The following is a 21,390-nucleotide window of genomic DNA, read 5'->3' on the forward strand; positions in this document are numbered from 1 at the left end:
CAATCATACATAAGATAAGCAATCAGCAATAATATAATCGCTAAAGATGATCATGACCTAGGTTATGGCTAGCTAGGAGGGTAGGCTAGCTAGGAGGGTAGGCTAGCTAGAAGTGGAGGCTAGCTAGAAGTGTAGGCTAGCTAGAAGTGTAGGCTAGCTAGAAGTGGAGGCTAGCTAGAAGTGTAGGCTAGCTAGAAGTGTAGGCTAGCTAGGAGGGTAGGCTAGCTAGAAGTGTAGGCTAGCTAGGAGGGTAGGCTAGCTAGAAGTGTAGGCTAGCTAGGAGGGTAGGCTAGCTAGAAGTGTAGGCTAGCTAGAAGTGTAGGCTAGCTAGGAGGGTAGGCTAGCTAGGAGGGTAGGCTAGCTAGGAGGGTAGGCTAGCTAGGAGGGTAGGCTAGCTAGAAGTGTAGGCTAGCTAGGAGGTTAGGCTAGCTAGAAGTGTAGGCTAGCTAGAAGGGTAGGCTAACTAGGAGCGTGGGCTAGCTAGGAGGGTAGGCTAGCAAGGAGCGTGGGTTAGCTAGGAGGGTAGGCTAGCTAGAAGTGTAGGCTAGCTAGAAGTGTAGGCTAGCTAGAAGTGTAGGCTAGCTAGGAGGGTAGGCTAGCTAGAAGTGTAGGCTAGCAAGAAGTGTAGGCTAGCTAGGAGGTTAGGCTAGCTAGAAGTGTAGGCTAGCTAGAAGTGTAGGCTAGCTAGAAGTGTAGGCTAGCTAGGAGGGTAGGCTAACTAGGAGCGTGGGCTAGCTAGGAGGGTAGGCTAGCAAGGAGCGTGGGCTAGCTAGGAGGATAGTCTAGCTAGAAGTGTAGGCTAGCTAGGAGGGTAGGCTAGCTAGGAGCGTGGGCTAGCTAGGAGGGTAGGCTAGCTAGGAGCGTGGGCTAGCTAGGAGGGTAGGCTAGCTAGGAGGGTAGGCTAGCTGGGAGGGTAGGACAGCTGGGAGGGTAGGCTAGCTAGGAGGGTAGGCTAGCTAGGAGGGTAGGCTAGCTGGGAGGGTAGGACAGCTGGGAGGGTAGGCTAGCTGGGAGGGTAGTCTAGCTGGGAGGGTAGGCTAGCTGGGAGGGTAGGCTAGCTGGGAGGGTAGGCTTGCTAGGAGGGTAGGCTAGCCTCTAATTTTTTAAATTTATTCACAGATAACGTCTGTTTCAATTCATTAAGTGTATACACTTGCTGTAAAAACTATTGTGTACTTTATAGATCCTACTAGAATTAATAAACAGGAACTCGTCATATCTCGTGTTGCATCTGTCAACATCTTTACATTATTTATTATTTTTAATTACGAAAAAAAGGTGATTCTTGTCAAGTACACGTGCCTACATCTTCCTAAAATACCCTAAACTCTACTGTGTTTCTCTGGGGATGCAGAAGAATGTGGGCGGCGGTGATCACTTAACACCAGGTGACCTATGAACTCGTATACACTCCTCTTCGTTTAAAAAAATACATAAGTACATACGACATAGAATTTGCAAAACATGTAAAAGTTTAATATAAAAGATAATTTAATAATATAAATCATTATTACGTAAAAAAAGATGACGTAGCAAATATTTTGTTATATCAAGTACCAATTACGTTCATCTTAGACAGATATTATGCGATAATTTGTAAGTCAATGTGAGTAGTTCGTTGAGGTCGGCCGCGGCGCCGTGGTCCTTCGAGCCGCTCGCGGGCAAACTGCCAACACATATTTGCGGCTTTTATTACAAATAAGTATCCTATGCTGTAGAATATTAAAGACGCAATAAGGTTTTTTGTAAGATATTGACTAATATGTTCATGTCACTCAGGCTTATAATGTTCGTAAGCAACATCTAATAATAAAATAATGTATTTAGATTGTACTTGCTGATCCTGCAAACGTTATTTTGCCCTATTATAAATTAAGTAAGCCGCGCCCGCTCATCTCAGTTGCTTGATTGAATTATTTGTATTTTGAATATAGATATTCCAAAGTAAGAAAATATAGGCTCCGGATAAATAATTACCAACATATTATATACTAAAACTATATTACAATAAAATTATATTATAGTATCGAAAAAGTTTAGAATCGTTGTGATTATGCTGATGTTGTCGTTTGGTGTTGAGCGTACAATTCAGATTGTTTCAATGATATATTAAATGTTATTGAAGTATTTTTCTCTAAGTTCTCGGTTATTGAAACTGCATGTGGTAACGATGGTCGATTAATCTCATTAACTAATTAAATGGCTGCTTGCTTTGGATAGGCTTAGCAAAATACTTACGGCCAGTAAAGGTCTGGTGTATGCCGTTGGTAAAGACTGCCTCTTGTGGAGGTTGTTGTCCGTTAGCAGTCTGAGCTGCCATATTGAAGCCAGGCATCGTCGGAGAGGGCAGAGACGGCAGGGAACCATTTAAAGGCTGCCCACCACCAGTGCCTATTGCAAGACCCGAGAAGTTCTCTGAAAATTTCCATTTATGTTAACAGACAGCTTCATTCAGAATGAATAGGTGTATTGAGATATAAAGATCCGAAAATTCTACTTAAATATATTTATTTCGCAAAATATTGTATTGTATAGAACATACAATAAATATTAATCTGTTTTTACAATTTTAATTTGTTATGTTGTTGTTAGATTGAATTTTAAAATTTATAATCATTTACGTGCTTTCGAAATTGTCATTATCAATATTACTATTAATCCTAGAACAAGAGGAAAATTATGTATAATTACATTAAAAAAATGTAGATTGTTATCCAACAATATATCTTATATACCGATGCCTATGCTATGGGTGCAAAACAAAGATATATTTAATACAATATACTTGAGCATACTTAAATATATATAAACATCCATGACTCGGAATCGAACATTCGTCATATAAATGTTTGCCCCGACGGGGATTTGAACTCAAGACCTCTAGCTCAGTAGGCAGGGTCACTAACTACTGGGCTACATGGTCGTCAACATTGCATCACAATATATCAAAGTTTAATCTCTCCAGAAACACTGCGAGTGAAAACTTAGACATAACAAAGTTATAGGTCGCCGCAATGTTTTACTTTTCACAGGCAAATTAATATAATACGCAAATTTAAAGTTATTATTGCTGAGTAAACTCACCAGAGGTCGGAGGCACGACAGAATTAGTCATTCCATTGAGAGCATGCGACGCGAGCGCTGTCATTGGGCTGATGTAGCCCTGTGCTGTTGCAGCCACCATCAGCGCTGCTTGTTGCTGAAGACAAACGTACATCTCAGAATAAGGAGATCGTTCTGTAGTGTGTTTGATATTACATACGTAAATTGTTTCTGTCAATGTAATTATACGATCTTTTAACAGATTTATTCTGCATTAAAGTCATTGCAACTATCTTAATATGTTAAATTAGATTGAAATATTTTTTTGTTAAATTATGGTATTATCGTATCATATCATCACACTTTTTATACTACAAGTAACAAGATAAGTCTGAAACGTATATTTGTGATCAAATCATAAAAAACAGGGTTTTTATGGAAGGAACGGTAGTCGACATTTTGAATTAAGTTGACCGTGTCATGTGGGGTATATCATTGTATGAAAGGGCTTCATTGACAGAAAGAAGCTCAAACAGATTTTTAATTATTCTGTATCATACACAGTTTTCGATTTATGATGAAGAATAAAAAAGCATTTGGCCTATTTTATAAGTAGAGGTGGTCCCTTCGTGATTTGAATATAAAAAATTATAAATTGTATATATATATTTGATCAAAATTCGTTGGGTATTATAAAAACAAGCATTATGTTGTTGTCAATAATTAAAAATAATATTGCACCTGTATTGTAAGATAAACCTAGTTTGTAGCTCCTACACATATAGTTGTCAATACATATACAAGTCCAAATATAATTGTTTGCTAAGACTAAGCATACAACAAATAGATGACAATCCGAATAAATAAGTTTTATGGCGTGCTATTAAAATTTCCACCACTAACGTCATACTAATAAAGGGTCCATCGTGGGTACTATTTACATTGGCCATAAATGTATTGATAGAATTGCTTTCATTATTTTATTTATTCAGTTACGATCCCATTGAGGATCGAGGATTCAACGGGTCACCAGGAATAGCCTAAGACTCATAATATGTCCTTGTTCGGGTTTCGTCGACGGAATCAATTTGAGCGGTATACCCTTATACTAGATATTATCGGAAAATATTTCTCAATGTTATTCATATTCAAATTAATTTACTTACTACAGTTAAAAATTATTAGTTTCCAATGTTTTTTTATATTAGAGGGGACAAAGATTTAGATTATCAGATAGACAGTTTTTTTTTAAATAAAATTTCTTTTTGGAATGGTATGAACACGTGTATCGGCTACTATACCTACGTTCAAGGCTGCCTTCCATGGTGACCAGTCACCTACACTAGCAAAATACCAAAAAAAATACAAAGAAAAAAGAGAGATAGATATTTATAGTACATTATGATTATTGCAGGTATTTTTATTGAGTTTTTAAAAGTATTTTTGGCGGTGATGCGGCTTTGGTGCCATGTACAAGAAGCTTTAATGTGATATTTTATATAATGATCACAGTATTAAAAAATCAATGAATAAGTGGTTCTAAGAAAGAATGAATATACTATGAAAGCATTCTAAAAATGTTTTAGTATTCATGTAAATAATGACATTAATAAGATATTCAATAAAATAAAAGTATAAAAAACGGCAATCGGCCATGTTGATTGAAACATGCAAAGAGCATGTAAATACTACATGGGTGAAGTCACGGATCATCACCGTTCCTTGAAGATTTGACTGAAATATTACGTGTTATCATTGATTTAGGAACGTCATAATGGACCACTATGACACCTACTAGCCTTTACGAGCATAATTCGCATAAATAAATAATTATACATCAATTCGCGTTACAGATTTTTTAAAATCTAATACTAATATTATAAAGTGGTAAAGATTTTGAGGTTATAAGGGGTAATCTCTGGATCTACTGAACCGATTTTAAAAATTCCTTTACCAATAGAAAGCCACATTATTTGTGAGGCTAACCCGAAAGATGAAAATACTTCTTTGTGGTAGTCGGAGAAAAACGGTCGATTGAAAACATTTCTCATTAACGCTGCGGATATATTATGATTTCAATTATTTATTTGAAGATCGTGGCTGTTTGACTAGTCCTGATGAGTATTACTAACACCGCGTCCAGAATTGAACTATTGTGTTCGCCAATCATAGATATTTATAGCTCGTCGTCAAGCCCTGCAGCCCTTACGAACCGCAATATCTTCTTGAAGCGAGTAGGTATTACAAACAGCACCTGGGAACACGGTGCAGTCGCCAAGGATATATATAATAATTGTTTTGTATATAATATGTAAATACCGAATCGGAACACCATTTATTATGGTTACAAGTCGCGGGTCACAACTAGTTCTAAAATAAGTAAATTGTTTTGATGAACTACATTATTAAATATTTTATTAAAAACAGCGCAAAAAAGAATGGGAGAGTCTTGCGACGCTTCTACTCAAAGAATTCTAAAGGAATCAGTTTTGAGAAAATAAATGCCTTTTATGCTTAATAGATTATTAGTGTGAGTGAGTACAGGTAAGTGTCACCTGTTCAGAAATGACTTGTGCGTAAGTGCCGTAGGTCCCGAACTGGTTGAACACGAAGGGGTTCAGGAGACTCATGTTGCCGGCCATCTGCTGCATGCGTCTCAACTGTCGCTCCTTCTCAGTGTCCGCGAACTTGACCACGAGACTTGAAGACGCTCCCTGCAACAATACGCATCATATCACTCTTACATAACTTATACGTCTAGATAGTATACTTTAGTTATTTTCATAGTATTATGTCCTATGGTATATTGTTATGGGGCAGTGCGGCTGATATTAATACTATCTTTGTGCTGCAGAAGAGGGCTATTCGCGCGATTTATAACCTAGGTCCTAAAGAATCATTAAGAGGAAAAATTTAAGAAATAAACATTTTGACTGTTGCTTCTCAATACATTTTTGATAATGTTCTGTATGTTCATAAGCACATTGAGGAATTTTCTAGAAACTGTGACATTCATAATATTAACACGAGGAACAAACATAAACTTGTTATGCCTACTACTGGGTTGGTTGGGTCGAGTTAGTAAGTCTTTTGTTGGGCGATGTATAAGCTTCTACAATATGATCCCAGAAAATGTACAAAACAAATGTGTTACGAAATTTAAAAGAATTGTTAAAAAACGTTTGTGTGGGAAAGGTTATTATTGCATAAACGATTTTCTTAATGACACCACGGACTGGGAATAAAGCGAACACCCTAAGGCTCTTTAATTATAAATGTTTATTGTACGATATTACATTGTAATCCAGTAAAAAGGCCAGCTGAGTTTCTTGCGCCCATTCTTCTCAGGTCTGAGGCAGTCTCTTTTGAATGGGTGGTAGTTTTTGGCGTTCAATAAGTGATTTTGAATCCTATTTTCAATAAAAATATTTGAATTTGAATAGAACATACTTACTACCTTACACTTACAATTTTTATTTCTCTTTGGGTTAGTGTCCGTTCATTGCTCAAAATAGAAGTTAACTATGAATCTCAATTTTTTCGACGTTTCCATAGCTGCCACAGCTGATCAAAGATATTACTATTGCAGTGAATAAAATGAATACATAGTTGACATTTGTTTTGGAATAAAGTGACAGAAAGAATTCAAAATATTAATAAGCTTTACTATAAATTAATATTATTTCCTTTAACAACTTCTAAAAAAAATATTTCGTATAAAAAATTTTCATGTAAAAACCTACAAGTTATATTTAAAAAAAACATATATATTGAAAATTATTAAGGTATAGAAGACTACTTTCGCGAATTAGTTTACGTGTACACCGTTAATATGACACGATTTATCGAGATATTATAAAGTAACCAATAATTTTTTTATGACGGCAAGAGTAACAGTCGGGCTGATTGAATTTCAGATTTATAATTTCTATGAATTATTTATTTAACACTTGGATGAATTAGTGAGGAAGTGAGATTGTTAATAGATTACTTAAATACATTTTTATGTATTAATTAGGAAACAAATCTGCTTTTTAAAGAATCCAGGAAACTGGGAAAACCTGGCTATTTGCTATGATATAACGTCATATTAATCGTAACCTATCACTTAACCTAACTTAAGACTAATGACTAGAGCTTAAAACTAACTTAAAAACTAAGGTAAATAAATACTTAGATATGTATACATAGATATATAATATATAAATATAAGAGGGGTGTGGGGTGGGGTGGGGGGGATCTTGGGATAGGAAAGGAGGGAACAAAAAAACATCAAGTGAATGCACAATAAAGCCTCAGTTATATTCCGTTCATCAAACATCTTGTGCGACTTAACCAGGCTACCATAAAACTTGTAAAGGCTTTATCACTTTATTCGACGTAGTGTTAAAGATTTAGCTAACACAATTCTTTATTAGGCCGCTACGCAATCTCTGAGATGTGAGTAATTTCTCACAATTTTCGCGTCCATTTCGGTGGCGGTTCATGGATGAAATTTGCAGATAGCGATCGTGTCTCAACACCGCAACTTAATTCACGAGCTCACTTCGCCGGGAGTCTGCTTGGCAAATAATCTGCTCCGAAAACCAACGTACAATCATTGTGGGAATTTTATCTCGCAGTTATTTATAATTTAACTAATTTAAAATTGATGATACAATAAATAAAATAATTTTTCGTAACAAAGACAATTTCCGAAGTATTTATATTGATACGAATATAATGTAATTTTATAGCATAGTGGATTTTATGTAACATAACATATTATAAAAATAGCAAATAAATTACTATTTCAACCAAATACTATTTTTTTTTATGGAATAGGAGGACAAGCGAGCGTACGGGTCACCTGTTGTTAAGTGATCACCGCCGCCCACACTCTTGCAACACCAGAGGAATCACAGGAGCGTTGCCGGCCTTTAAGGAAGGTGTACGCGCTTTTTTTTGAAGGTACCCATGTCGTATCGTCCCGGAAACACCGCACACCGCAAGGAAGTTCATAGTTTTTAGACTTATATTAACATTCGTAATAAATAATACTTAAAGTTAATAAAATAATTTCCCCTTCACAATTAAGTTTATAGTGGCTGTGAAAGTAATAAAGCAATACTGACGGAATTATAAGGTTAATAATTATAACAGGACAAATATATTTAAATGTAATTTCACGGGCATTATTATAAACGTTAGCTTAACAGAAAGCCGCTCATTATCCTCACTAAGAGGCGCTTCCAGTCGTTAAAAATGCATGAGAGCTGGCAACTCTCGTGATGTACAAGGCTGGCTTGGGCCGCCACCATTCATTATGTATAGCAAAAATAGCCCCATAGGCGTGCAGCAACAGGTTACTGGCTTACCGCCCGGTGCAACAAGTGCGGGCTTCTGTCCAAAAATGCAACGGCCTGTGAAGTAACTTCGAGTGCTGTTCGCTTTAATTGACTTGTAAGTGCCTTTAACTGTTGTAAGTTGCTTTGTTCGTGTGTTTCGTGAATGATAATTAGGTTTAAGTGAATGTTGTTCTTACGAACCACGGAGCATGCTTATTGTTTTAATATTTATATTGTGATTTAGTTTAAGTTAAAAGGTCTGCCAATAGAAATTACAATAAAGCTGATAAAAAAGGAACAAAAGTGTACAATTAGTACTGTATAACTTATTATATGTAAACACACAACATTAATTCTATGTTTATTATATCATATATTGTGTATGTATTAGTATATAACTCGTATTTCACTTAGAGCTTACATTTAAATTCGCTATTCATCGGTTCGTCTCTCTTTCAGAAACGAACTAACTAAATTCGTTGGTGTCGTAATAGAATGATAATGAATATCTAAGTCAGGGCCGGATTTAAACTTAATGCCGCTCCTGGGCACCGGAAAAAAATCTGCCCCGATACTGGAATTTTACTTAAACTAAAAATATAAAATACTAATTAAATTTCTTTAATTCTACAAAAAAAAGCGATTATTATTTTAAATCTCCAATGAAATAATTTTGACTTGATGATTAATTTTGACTAAACGTGCCAAAATTATAATTTACAAATAATGGATAAATTGAATTTCTTAAATTATCAATAAAACCAAAAATTATTAATTAACAGAATTAATCTTAGTCTTATCGAAATTGCTCAATAATTATTTTGAAAAAAGTTTTTTCACTTTCAAAAATTTGCCGCCCTAAAAAATTTGCCGCCCTAAAAAATTTGCCGCCCTGGGCACTTGCCCCAACTGCCCCTAGTGTGAATCCACCGCTGATCTAAGTTATAATGTTTATTAGACATAAAGTTATCAATACAAATTAACAACAATAATTAGTAAAGTAACATTATAGTTAATTTGACTCAAGCTTTAACTAATTACTATCCTGAGTCTCGTTACGAGAAAATCTGTGAGAACCCTGATAACGTATTATGGTGAAAATTATTAATTTGTGTTAAAGTGTGTCAACATTAATATTATTATGATAGCATTATCTTTTCAAAGCAATTTTCCTCTTTTTCATTCAATTTTTATAACCGTGCAACTTCCGGACCATTAAGATATTTGATAACTTGTAAGATAGAGCACAAACAAAACATGAAAGGTTAGCAATACTCTTGTAATTTATCATGAAAAGATCATGGTGATAACAAACTATCACGTTAAAAAGACATGTACGGATAAAAAAAGGAAATTACACATTGAAGAGTGATCACAACTTTCGTTTATTGTTCAGAAGTATTATTGATACAAGTACAAACATATTAATAATATATATATCGAGATGTTGATCATTGATTGTGAGATCATGATCAAAGGAGGTGCTCAGTCTCGTCGTGTTTATTAAAACTAGTGATCATGATTGTGAAAGCCAAGATACGTTCACAAAAATCGTCACCTTAATAGTGATTTTCATTATAATAACACTAGAGATAATTGCTTGTGACTAATTCTAGTAGGCTTCATAAGATACATAATACTTTTAAGGGTAAATGTATACACTTCAATGGCTCAAAAAAATGGCTCTGTCGTAAATCCTATTACTCCACTGCTGAATATCTAAATGATCGGACAGCCTGGGACTAGATTGTGATTATTTTATAGCGATAGAAATGATTGTACAATATCGTATATTTTTATTGAAAAGAGCGCAAAAAAATAATGCTGGGAGAGTTTCTTGCGCCGCTTCTTCTCTCTCAGAGCGCCATTTGTTTCCGAAGCGGTAGTAGTATCTAGTATTTATTAGAAATGACATCAAAAAGAAATCCAAAGGAATCAATTTTGAGAAAATAAATGCCTTTCATGCCTTTCAGGAGCGTTGCCACAGATGTAACGTTTTTATAGTATCTATAGATGACTGAATGGAGGAATATCGAGTTCCTTTGATGCAACTAGCAGATATTAATTGGTCGCTTCTATCACTTGTCAATTGCATTAACAATTCAATGAACGGCTACAATTGGCTTGTCGGAGATTCTTGGTCTACTGCGCGTGACTTATTTACTGAAAATTGCATATTAATGTTCTATAACTATAGTATAAGTAAGAATATGGTAACAAATGAACGAACATAAATTAATATTTTTTGGGGGTTGACTTGCTTCTACGTAATATTTTATTCTCCATTGCAGAGGATGTCGGCTAGATTATGGCTACCACAACGGCACCTTTTTCTACCATGAAGCAATGATAATCATGGTTGTGTTTTGATCTTAAGGTTGCCGTAGCTAGTGAAATTACTAGGCAAATGAGACTTAACGAATTATGTCTCAAGGTGACGAGCGCAGTTGTAGTGCCACTCAGAACTTTTGGACTTTTCAAGAATCCTGAGCGGCACTGCATTGTAGTGGACAGGGTATATATATGACCATCAGCTGAACGTCCTGCTCGTCTCGTCCTAAAGGATTTTTAAGTTTTATTTATGGCAATAAATTGCCATAAATAAAACTCTTATACAACACAAGAGTATTGACATCTGGAGATACTAAACATATTTTGTTGTACTCCAATTGAAAGTAATGATTAAGATTTAAAATATTTTACTAAACTTTTTATATCCACGATAGTCTTTTGAAGTTTTTTAATATTTTTATTATTAGAATTAAATTCTCTTATGATATCATTTCTGCGACAGATATAATAAATAATAATGGTGATTTCGTACACTTAAAAGCTGCCATAGACCGAACCTGTTCGTTTAACTTCTTCCAGAGTTGTATCACTGTGTCTTTTGTTTTTCCATAATATGTTCGTAAACAACTTATAAATCTATTGGGCGATGTTCTTGTGGGATCCGCTTCTCCAAACAAGCCATAAATCGAACAAGAACCGGTACATAAATCGCGACAGTCGAGTTAACTCCATACCAACACTAATTTGTAACAAACTGAGCTATTTATTTACAAACTTCAGAAACTTATACCGATTTCGATTAATCAACGCAAAACCGCAGAATCGGTTACTCTAATTGAAACGCCCTAACTTAATACGCAAATAGACAGAGCGTGTCAATACAAGAAACTACAAATAGATGATATTACATAAATATAACAATTAATACCTATAGTATTATGTACATTGCGACCTCAGATAGTCATCACGACCCTACTACGTTAATATAAAGTTTAGCTACGCATGTACCTTCTTTGTATATTCATTCGTGAAATTCACTTTATAACGATACACTCGATAAATTAGACACATCAAGAGGATCATACGATATAAGAAGAAGTTACGCCTTTTTAATATGAACTAATTTTGATGCTGGACACTTAAAAATGTTTTATTAAAATCAACCTTAGGTATTTTTAATCGCTATAGAACAAACTCTTTATATTTTAAAATTATTTTATTATTGACCTTCAGATATTATAACTTTATTTGAGAATTGAGACCTAAACGTAGATTTATGTCATATTATGATAGTGAATGTGAACACAGAAATTTGCCAGCGCTCTTAATTGGTAAAAAAATAATTCAGATTATCAACAACATGAAATAAAATTAAAATAAAACATTAATTGATACGTGGATCAAATAAAATACGAAACTTGTTGATTTCTATGTTTTTGTATCGCCTTTGGCAACATAAGTTTGTTAAAATATGTTATTAATGTAAAATATTAAAAATAATATTAGTTCATGCTATTTTATGATCCAGGCTCTATCTAATGTTTCATTGCTCTATGTGTAAGTACTAGGCAAGTGTGATTGGTTAGTTAAGATTAAGCCGCTTTAGACCAGTTCTATCCAGCGGTTTCTAAGGGCGGGTTATTATAGAAGCAATCTTAAGGTGTAGATTTAGTAGGCCAGATCCGATTTGGTAACGCTTTGATCAAGCGCTTTGTTTGCAATTGTTTGTATTTAATTATTGTATTATTCAAATAAATAGAAGACTATTACTGTTAGTTGATATTGTTAACCCCCAGGGTCTCTATAATTTAAGTATAGCATTTGCTATTGTGAATAAAATTAATCATTAGTTAATTAATATTTATAAAATAAGCTTCGATACTCTTTCAAAAACTAAGATTTGTTTTAAGTTGTGAGTATATTTTACCACGATTGTATATATAATTTGATTTGTATAAGGTAAATAAGGTTTGTATAAGGCCTCTATCATTCTATCTTTATTACAAAGTGATTTGATGATTTTAAAAAGATAAAGCTGTAAATGTTGATTTAAAAGAGTGGCAATGAGTTTCTTGCCACTTCTTCTTCTTATTAAAGCTCAACCTTCGAAGGCGGTGGATATAAAAAGAAAAGAAAACAATATTCACAATTAGTGTCATTTCCTTGACCTGAATGAATAAAGTGAATTTGATTTGATTTGATCACCCCAAAGGATTTGAGCTTTTGATTACTGTCAGTAAAAATATAATATTAATAATTATTACCTAATATATAAAATTCTCATGTCGCGTTGTTTGTAGTTAAACTCCTTCGAAACGGCTTGACCGATTCTCATGAAAATTGAGTGCATATTGGGTAGGTCTGAGAATCGGACAACATCTATTATTCATCCCCATAATATTAAGGGTGGTCCACGCCACATTATTTTTTTATTTTTTTTTTCTTTTTAACTTCAAATTTTCACCCATCTGCGATCAACAGTTACCTTTGGATCCCGATTTTAATATCGGCAATACAACGTTTGCTGGGTCAGCTAGTAAATTATATAAATTATATATAATATTAATTACATTTAAGCAGAATTGTCAAATTCTAAGTAGATGTGGTCATTATTGCATGATATGTACTTCTAGGTCGTGAGTTTTCGTGACAGGCTTCGTCATGCTCGCTTAAAGGTCACTGCTTGTGGCGGCGACATGGGACGGGTCGTTCCCTTCCCTAAAGTATGATTGAGCGAGGCGATGGCTGGCCCATTTGTCTGCCCTGTGGTGGCAGGATGATGTGGATGATGATGATTACGGGAAGCTCTGCTTCAGATTCTTAAAAGCTGTTTTACTTTTTTTTATAATCGCTGATAAAATGCTCGCAAAGTGCCTTTATTTGTTTACAGTGTGTGTAGATGATGCAGCTACTGCATTCAATAACTTTTGTATTAATTAACATTTACTTTTTGGACTTACTCGTGTAAGGCATTGACTATTTGACGTTTGAGTATGTTTGGTGCATCACTTTACATATTATATTGTAATTGAAATTATTTGTAGAACGATAAAAATGTAAATCTTGATATAAAAGAGTGGCAATGAGTTTCTTGCTACTTATTCTCATTAGCTCAACCCTTAAGAAGCGATAGTTTTTTTGACATTCATAAATGCCATTTCCGTGACCTATAAAGTGATTATGATTTGATAGTCATCAATTGAGAGTTGGTTAAATTTATATTGATTGAGTCATATATCGTAAAAAATAAATAAACAGACAGTCATAAGTATTGTCCATAGAAGAGGACCCTAGAAATTGTAAAATAGCAGTTAATTTTTAATTATGTCTAGTACCAATAATTTAAAGATATAATTAGTAAATTATATAATAATTATATAATAGAATATACCGAATCAAATTTACATCAATCTAAATGATTGGTCAAAGTAAAATACGCTTAAGAAGGTCTAAAGTTATTATATATTTCAGTATTTACTACCTAGATGAACTATTAACGTAAGCTTGTTTATGACGCAACCCGGTGTTGGTAACGCGGACGGTTTACAAAAAATAGCTTAATGCACCTAAAAATAGAGGAATAGTCGACTATCTCGAATAAGCAATTTCACCTTCGCACGACACGCCACAAGTTACGATATCATCCCCACCATCTGGATGTGTGGCGGTCCTCCACAGTGCGGTTTTCAAGGAGCTTTCTTCCTCGTACCACGAAGCTGTGGAATGAGCTTCCTTGTGCGGTAATTCCGGGACGATACGACATGGGTACCTTCAAGAAAAGCGCGTACACCTTCCTTAAAGGCCGGCAACGCTCTTGTGATTCCTCTGGTGTTGCAGGAGAGTGTGGGCGGCGGTGATCACTTAACACCAGGTGACCCGTACGCTCGTTTGTCCTCCTATTCCATAAAAAAAAAAAAAAGAAATAAGCGTTTTATCAACAATCGTGACGGCTTAGTCTCATTCAATACCCACGCAATAAAGAATCCAGCGCACTTAATAGACTTGAAAGACTTAAGTCTTTCATATTTAAGTTATTTTAGTCATTCAATTTTTCGATTAAATTAAGAAGAAGTTAAGAAAGAAAAACGGAACTCCAATATGATATTTTCAAGTACAATATATATTGTACATATAGCTTCAGTAAATTAAAACTTAAGCGGTATCCGAGATGCGAGTACATCGAATCTAAACAACAAGAAACTTAAACAAGGCTCAAATAGTCATTTGAGTTTAAGGCTCTCAGCCTTGAGGTAACTTAATTGAAATCTTTCTAAGTTCAGTCCGGCCATAAAGGGGACCAGTCTAGAGATAGTTTGTTTGGTGACGTCACTGTGCACTAGGATTTTATTATAGGTATTAGCTTCATTGTTACATCCATAAGCTTACGTGGTACGTTTAATTTTAGAATAAGTTTTATCTTTATAGTAATAAGAATGATAAAAGAAAAGAATGAGTTAATTATGTTCATGTTTTAGTGACTTAAAGCGAAGGTTAAACAAAAAACACGCAAACAAGGTGTTTTTAGACAAGTTTTGTGTTGCAAATATAGCATTTGGAGCTATGAACACTACTTTATCCTGTTACACATACCCTTAGATCTTACTTGTAGGTTGCTAATGCTTGCTGTTGGTTAAAGTTAACACTTCAGAACTATTATGAACTACCTGTTTTCTTTGCAGTTAGACAAGTTTTTTCTCGGCATGATGCATTAAAGGTGCTTAGCATACTACTTTCATTAAAGTTGTTCTTACAGCTTTTACTTTTTTTGTGTTGGTACATTTATTCAGATTAGTAATCATTAATGAGGATTGTAAGCAATTAAACTGTTTGCGCCTGTTAAAATGTTACATTTTCGACGCAAGAATTTTTAAATTTTTGGCTTTGTTACATAGGAGCCGTGAACTCATATCGCTCAAGGTCGCCAGCATTTAGTGTCGCCTTAATAAGTGAAGGCTAATGAATTAATTATTTTATATGATTTCGTACTCGAAGGATCCGTTCATCGTAGTAATAGCAACAAATTAAAAAGGAAATTCCAATATACAGTAAAAACAATATATCTTTTTGTACATTTTGTAGTGATAAACGATCCGTGCAAGTGTGTTTCGTCCTTGGCCACATTATATTAAAACTTGTTTTTGTTTTTCGAAGTGAAAACTTGTTTAGCCGAGTTGGTTAATAGCGCGTCACCAACATGCTCATGACTGGCGCACGCGATAAAAATATAATTAGAAGGATTAATATAAATATTTCTTTTAGAGTTCGCGTCACCGAAATGCTTATAGCAGTGTATCTGTAGCTATACAGCTGACGTATTGTGATACATTAGTGCTGTGTTTAACATCTTATTATTGAAATTGAATGGATTTAAGAAAAATAACAATGTGTACATACTGTGCATTATTGAAATTGTTTTTTTTGTTTAATGAATATATTATAAAAAATAGGATTAACATAACATAACGAAATTTCAAATTATAATACCAAAAGTAGTAAGTTTTCATTTGACATATTTTGTACATGAGATTGCAGATCTCTTAACAGCCATACCAGTCAGAATATAATTAGATAACATTGTCTTTATATAAAATGTAATTAATAAATGAACAATGTATATCAGATATAAACGACCGAACAGCCCAACCACCAACGAATCATTAATATATTACTGTCTGTCTGTTGTAATTCTGTATCCATTTTTAATCTGTGCATGAAAATAAAAGTGGAGTATTTCTTTCTCATGTGAAAATAACAGCTTTTTTCAAAATACATTATCCGCTATAAAAAGAACTGTATGATTTAATATCGCTTATTTTTTTTTAATAAGTCCGCGCTGAGCACTATATTCAGTGGATATTGAATGACACTTCACAGTCACGGTTGACTGTGAAACGCTCGTTCTAATAAAGTCAGCTCGAGTCGGCTAAGGGAGCGCGATCAGTCAGAGCAAATTTAAAAGTTTTTGTAATTTCTAAATGTTATTAATTCCATTATGAATATAAAACATATAAATAGTTGTATTTCATATTGACTCTTACACCTATGTCGTGTGCACAAAGCACACTCCGTTTTTTCCATTCATTTGTTCGGACGGTTTTTAATGTAATTTTGAAACTGACAGATGGCTCATGATATAGGTTCGACGTTACTTCTATTTGTGTTCTGAGGAATACCCCTGACCCGACCCATCAATATAACAAAGTTCGACTAAATGTTTAAATTAAAAAAGAAACACTAATAAAATAAAGTAAAAATGTTAGCTTAACTGATTATTATATAAACCTTAGAACACCGACCTTAGAAGTAGGCATTGGAAAAATTATCTTCAATCATATTCGTCGCTATTTAAAGTTATAACGCTAATAATATGATACTGACAGAAAGCGTTTGATCTGGAAGTTGCGCTCAACCCTTGGACACGAGACTCGAGAAGTCGGAACGAACACAAAACTCCTTTCAATATAATTGGGTGATGAATAATACAGGAGGCAGTTATTGCAGACTTCGAATAAATAAGCGATTTTCCAATTGCTCCCGGCGTATTTTTCCTCTGTCGGATCATTATTGTGTCTTTTGATTGGTAAGATTTAAAGGTCCGTTTGTCTCGACGTCTGTAGTACAATATAAATCTATTTTTTTTCTATGGTATTACATACAAGTAACAAGAACAATGTCTATAGAAGTGAACTTAAGTTATTTTGAACAAAAACGTTTTCGTGTCTTTTATTACACTTATGAGTGCTACTCTAGTACCAAAATAAATATCATCTTCTATGGAGCAGTTTTTTGGGAAAATCTTTTATTTTTATCTCTAAGAGGGGCTAAATGGGCAAGAGGCTAACGTAATGGAAAGTGGATATAACAAGAGATGCGATGTCGGCCTTAAAGTTGGAAGTATGCTTTAAGGTTGAAAGTCCTTAGGTCCCGTTAATCGCATCAGGAATTACAGCAGCCGACTAACACACGCTTTATGTAGGAAATTTGTTCTATTGACATTAAAACGCAACGATGTTCATTCCACACTTTCGTTGCATGTAGAAGCAAATATCTGAAGAAAATTTAGTCTGCTCTTTTCATATGTTACTGTCCTCGAGATGAAAATAAAAGAGATAAAAAACAAACAGTTACAATCATAGAGAAAACGCTAAACACTATTAATATCTACAGTAGTTGTTGTTATCGTACACATTCTTGTACAGGAGGTGCCTCCATTCATAACTCTTCCTCTCAAATAGGGCTTATTTGGGTCCGATCTAATCCCTCTTTGTGTTTACCTCGTCAATTGTATTATTTATTTTGCCTTTGATTAATTCATTACACATAGTTTCCTATGGTAGATAGAAAACTTTGGTAGATGTTAATAATGTTATAATAAATTCAAATTCAAAAAAATTTATACGAAATTCCCATTCGAAAAAGAATGCCTCAGACCTGAGAAGAGCGGACGCAAGAAACTCAACTAAAACTCAACAAAATAATATATTTTGAGTTATTTTTTAAATAGGTGATGATGTCCCGATTGTTTTAATTAGCACGTGCTCATTTGTCCTCCAGTTTCATAAAAAAAAACATTTTTGTGCGCCATTCCAACTAATACTAAATTACTGTTTACTAGGTTGTAGTCTATAACTCCGCTATGTGCCGATATGTTAACAGTGGCTTTGAAACTTCTTAAACCTTTTAACTTTTATGGTTGTAACAGTAGATTACATTTATAAAATAAGTTCGCGAAAACCTGGCTTATTGTCATGCATTATTTAACAGCAAGAGGTTCTATCTAGGCAGGTACAAATTATCTAACGTTATAAATGTTTCGAGCCCATTACCACCAATTTAAGTGAGTTATAAGCAGGCGAGTGTAAGTTGACGCCAAGCATCAACGATCACTAATAAAATGTACCAACAAACAACGAATGAAATAATTAAAGGCTTAATTAATATTTGAAAGCACTCAACTCCGATGTATCTTCATAATATAAATTGATTACGCGAGTTGCTAATAAATGCAAAATGTTCAAATCCATTAGAGCGAAGTTTTGATATTAAATACGCACCTTAATTTCGTTGATGGAAAACGTAACTCGGCCTAAACTCCCTGAAGTTTTTTAAAACCTCGTCTCGTCAGGTAATGAAGATGAAACTCAATTTAGTTGGCTCCGTCGCGGGCTTGGGAGCACTTCTACCAAATACTTGAACGAATAACAATTACGATCTCTTATCTTCTATCTCTTTTATCTCTTTGACTATGTGTTATAAACATGCTGTGTCTTTCTACGCTTCGATTACTATAATGAAACATATCAAGAATAAATATCAAATTGAGTTATAGTTTTACTTATATATTTTTTTATGACAATAAGGGATGAGATGAGCAGGACGTTCAGCTGGTAATTGATACGCCCTGTCCATTACAATGCAGTGCCGCTCAGGATTCTTACAAAACCAAAAAATTCTGAGCGGCATAATAATTGCACTCGTCTTGAGACTTGAGAGATGTTAACTCTCATTTGCCCAGTAATTTCACCAGCTACGGCGTCCTTCAGACCGAAACACAATAATGTTTACACGTTACTACTTCACGGCAGAAAAAGACACCGTTGTGAAATCTAGCCGGCATCCTGTACAAAGGAGCCTGGAACTGGTATAATTTGAATATCTTTTTTGATGAAGTGATAATGGAATGGTTTGTTTGATTTCATATATGGTTATTTTTATACTGCTTTCGTATAACAAGATTTATAAAGTAAACAGGTATATTAATTAGAGTTAGAACCGTTCTGATGTTAATCTGGAACTTGATCTTTGAGGATTCATGTTTGGGGAAAAAATATGAAATATTTGATTATTTGAGTTTCAGTTTAACACACATCTTTCTATCTATCGTGCATGGTTAAGATATCTGATGAGAAAAGTTCGTATTCTTCCACGCCTGGATGTTGGATAAATGTAAATCAAATATTATCTGAGTTCTAAAAATGCTTAGTTAGTTTCAACGGGGCAATATTCACAAATGTAAATGCCGTCAAGTAAGGGTACAAGTTATTTTTTTTTTCTATGGAATAGTAGGACAAACGACCGTACGGGTCACCTGGTTAAGTGATGACCGCCGCCCACATTCTCTTGCAACACCAGAGGAATCACAAGAGCGTTGCCGGCCTTTAAGGAAGGTGTACGCGCTTTTTTTGAAGGTACCCATGTCCTATCGTCCCGGAAACACCGTACAAGGAAGCTCATTCCACAGCTTTGTAGTACGAGGGAGAAAGCACCTTGAAAACCGCACTGTGGAGAACCGCCACACATCCAGATGGTGGGGATGATATCCTAACTTGTGGCGTATCGTGCGAAGGTGGAATGCGGCGGCAGGAATCAGGTTAAACAGCTCTTCGGAACACTCCCCGTGATAAATGCGGTAGAAGACACACAATGAAGTTATTATAATGGATTTACTTTGTGTCTATTTAAGACCAAAATATAAATACAAAAAAAAATTGTTTTCTTTATTCTAGGTCTACTAGACTTTTTCTAGAGTGAATACGACATAAAACACATTGCACGTAATTTTTATACAGAAATAGGTTAACAATTAACATTGATTGAATTACATTTAATACAATATATTTTATAAGAACATTAGTCAACTAACTTTTAACTTTAAACTTCATGCTGTATATCTATGTATAATAATCAAGCTCATTAATTATTTATGCTTCCTATTTAATTAAGACAGAGAAGAATACATCTGATTAGTCAAATGAAATCTGGGAATTCCAATTTTGTGCAAGGTCAGTGAACAACAATATGTATGTTCTTCATACATAATAATACAGAAGAAAATGAGGAGATAGAGGTTCCGGCAGGTGTCAACATTTCTATGTTGAATATGGATGTATATTTCCGAGTGATGGATGCTTAGAAGTATATATGTATGTTTAAATGAGTATATTAAATATATCGTTGTCTTGCATCCATAGCACAGACTTATGCCTAGTTTAGGGCAAGATAATTTGAGTAAAAGTGTGATAATTAATATATAAAGACTAATATAATATTATATTTATAGTATTCCTCAGTGGCTATGATTAAGACTACTGCAAAATATGATATAGATAAAAGAGGTTATTTTCTGGCTGGTTCGGCTAATCATTTCCATCATTCCTTCTCCCAAGAGATTCGCTTCGCCGACTAAATCTATCAGTCAAAGGTTTTTAAGCCGGCTTCATATTACATTAGAAACAGAAAATATATTTACATTGAATAGGGAACGAATAGGGAAAAGGTTTTATTTTATTATGACATATATGTCTTCTGTATATCTATAAGCATAATATATCTTTTTATTTAACTTATTTCAACAAAAATATATGTGTATTTTATTGCACTTTAAACTGTTAGTGCTCCGAAAATCTGTTTGACTTGAGTCCCACGTCAATTAAGAACAAGAAAAAAATAGGTACAGCAATTGCAAATTATAATAAAGATGTTAATTTTTTTATTTGAAAATTGAATTATCATTTGTTGTAATAAAGCATACTGTGTTATTTTCACATAATCTGGTTTGTTAAAAAAATTGAATTATTTGATAATAAGCATCTGAGACAACATATTAATTAAGACAAAGATGAGAGCACATGACATTGAAGTAAATAGCCTTGAATGAAGCCAGAATTAATTGATGTAATCCGTGTGCCCTCGGCTTTACGAAGCAAATCCAATTTGGCTTCTACTATGA

The 21,390-nt window shown here is 34.2% G+C and overlaps 1 protein-coding gene across 5 annotated transcripts in view; it reads right to left on the reverse strand.

Moving 5' to 3' along the window:
• LOC126968704 (CUGBP Elav-like family member 4) overlaps positions 1 to 21,390 on the reverse strand; it is a 737,944-nt gene that overhangs the window by 13,875 nt on the left and 702,679 nt on the right. For all 5 annotated transcript variants that reach the window (XM_050813787.1, XM_050813786.1, XM_050813785.1 and 2 more), the window contains 3 exons: positions 5,598 to 5,756; positions 3,085 to 3,199; positions 2,239 to 2,415 (listed from right to left, as the gene is read on the reverse strand). In XM_050813787.1, the coding sequence (XP_050669744.1) occupies positions 2,239 to 2,415; positions 3,085 to 3,199; positions 5,598 to 5,756 (451 nt within the window). The remainder of the gene's footprint in view (positions 1 to 2,238; positions 2,416 to 3,084; positions 3,200 to 5,597; positions 5,757 to 21,390) is intronic.

The sequence above is a fragment of the Leptidea sinapis genome, chromosome 16, assembly GCF_905404315.1.
Source record: "Leptidea sinapis chromosome 16, ilLepSina1.1, whole genome shotgun sequence".
Classification (NCBI taxonomy): Eukaryota; Metazoa; Arthropoda; class Insecta; order Lepidoptera; family Pieridae; genus Leptidea; species Leptidea sinapis.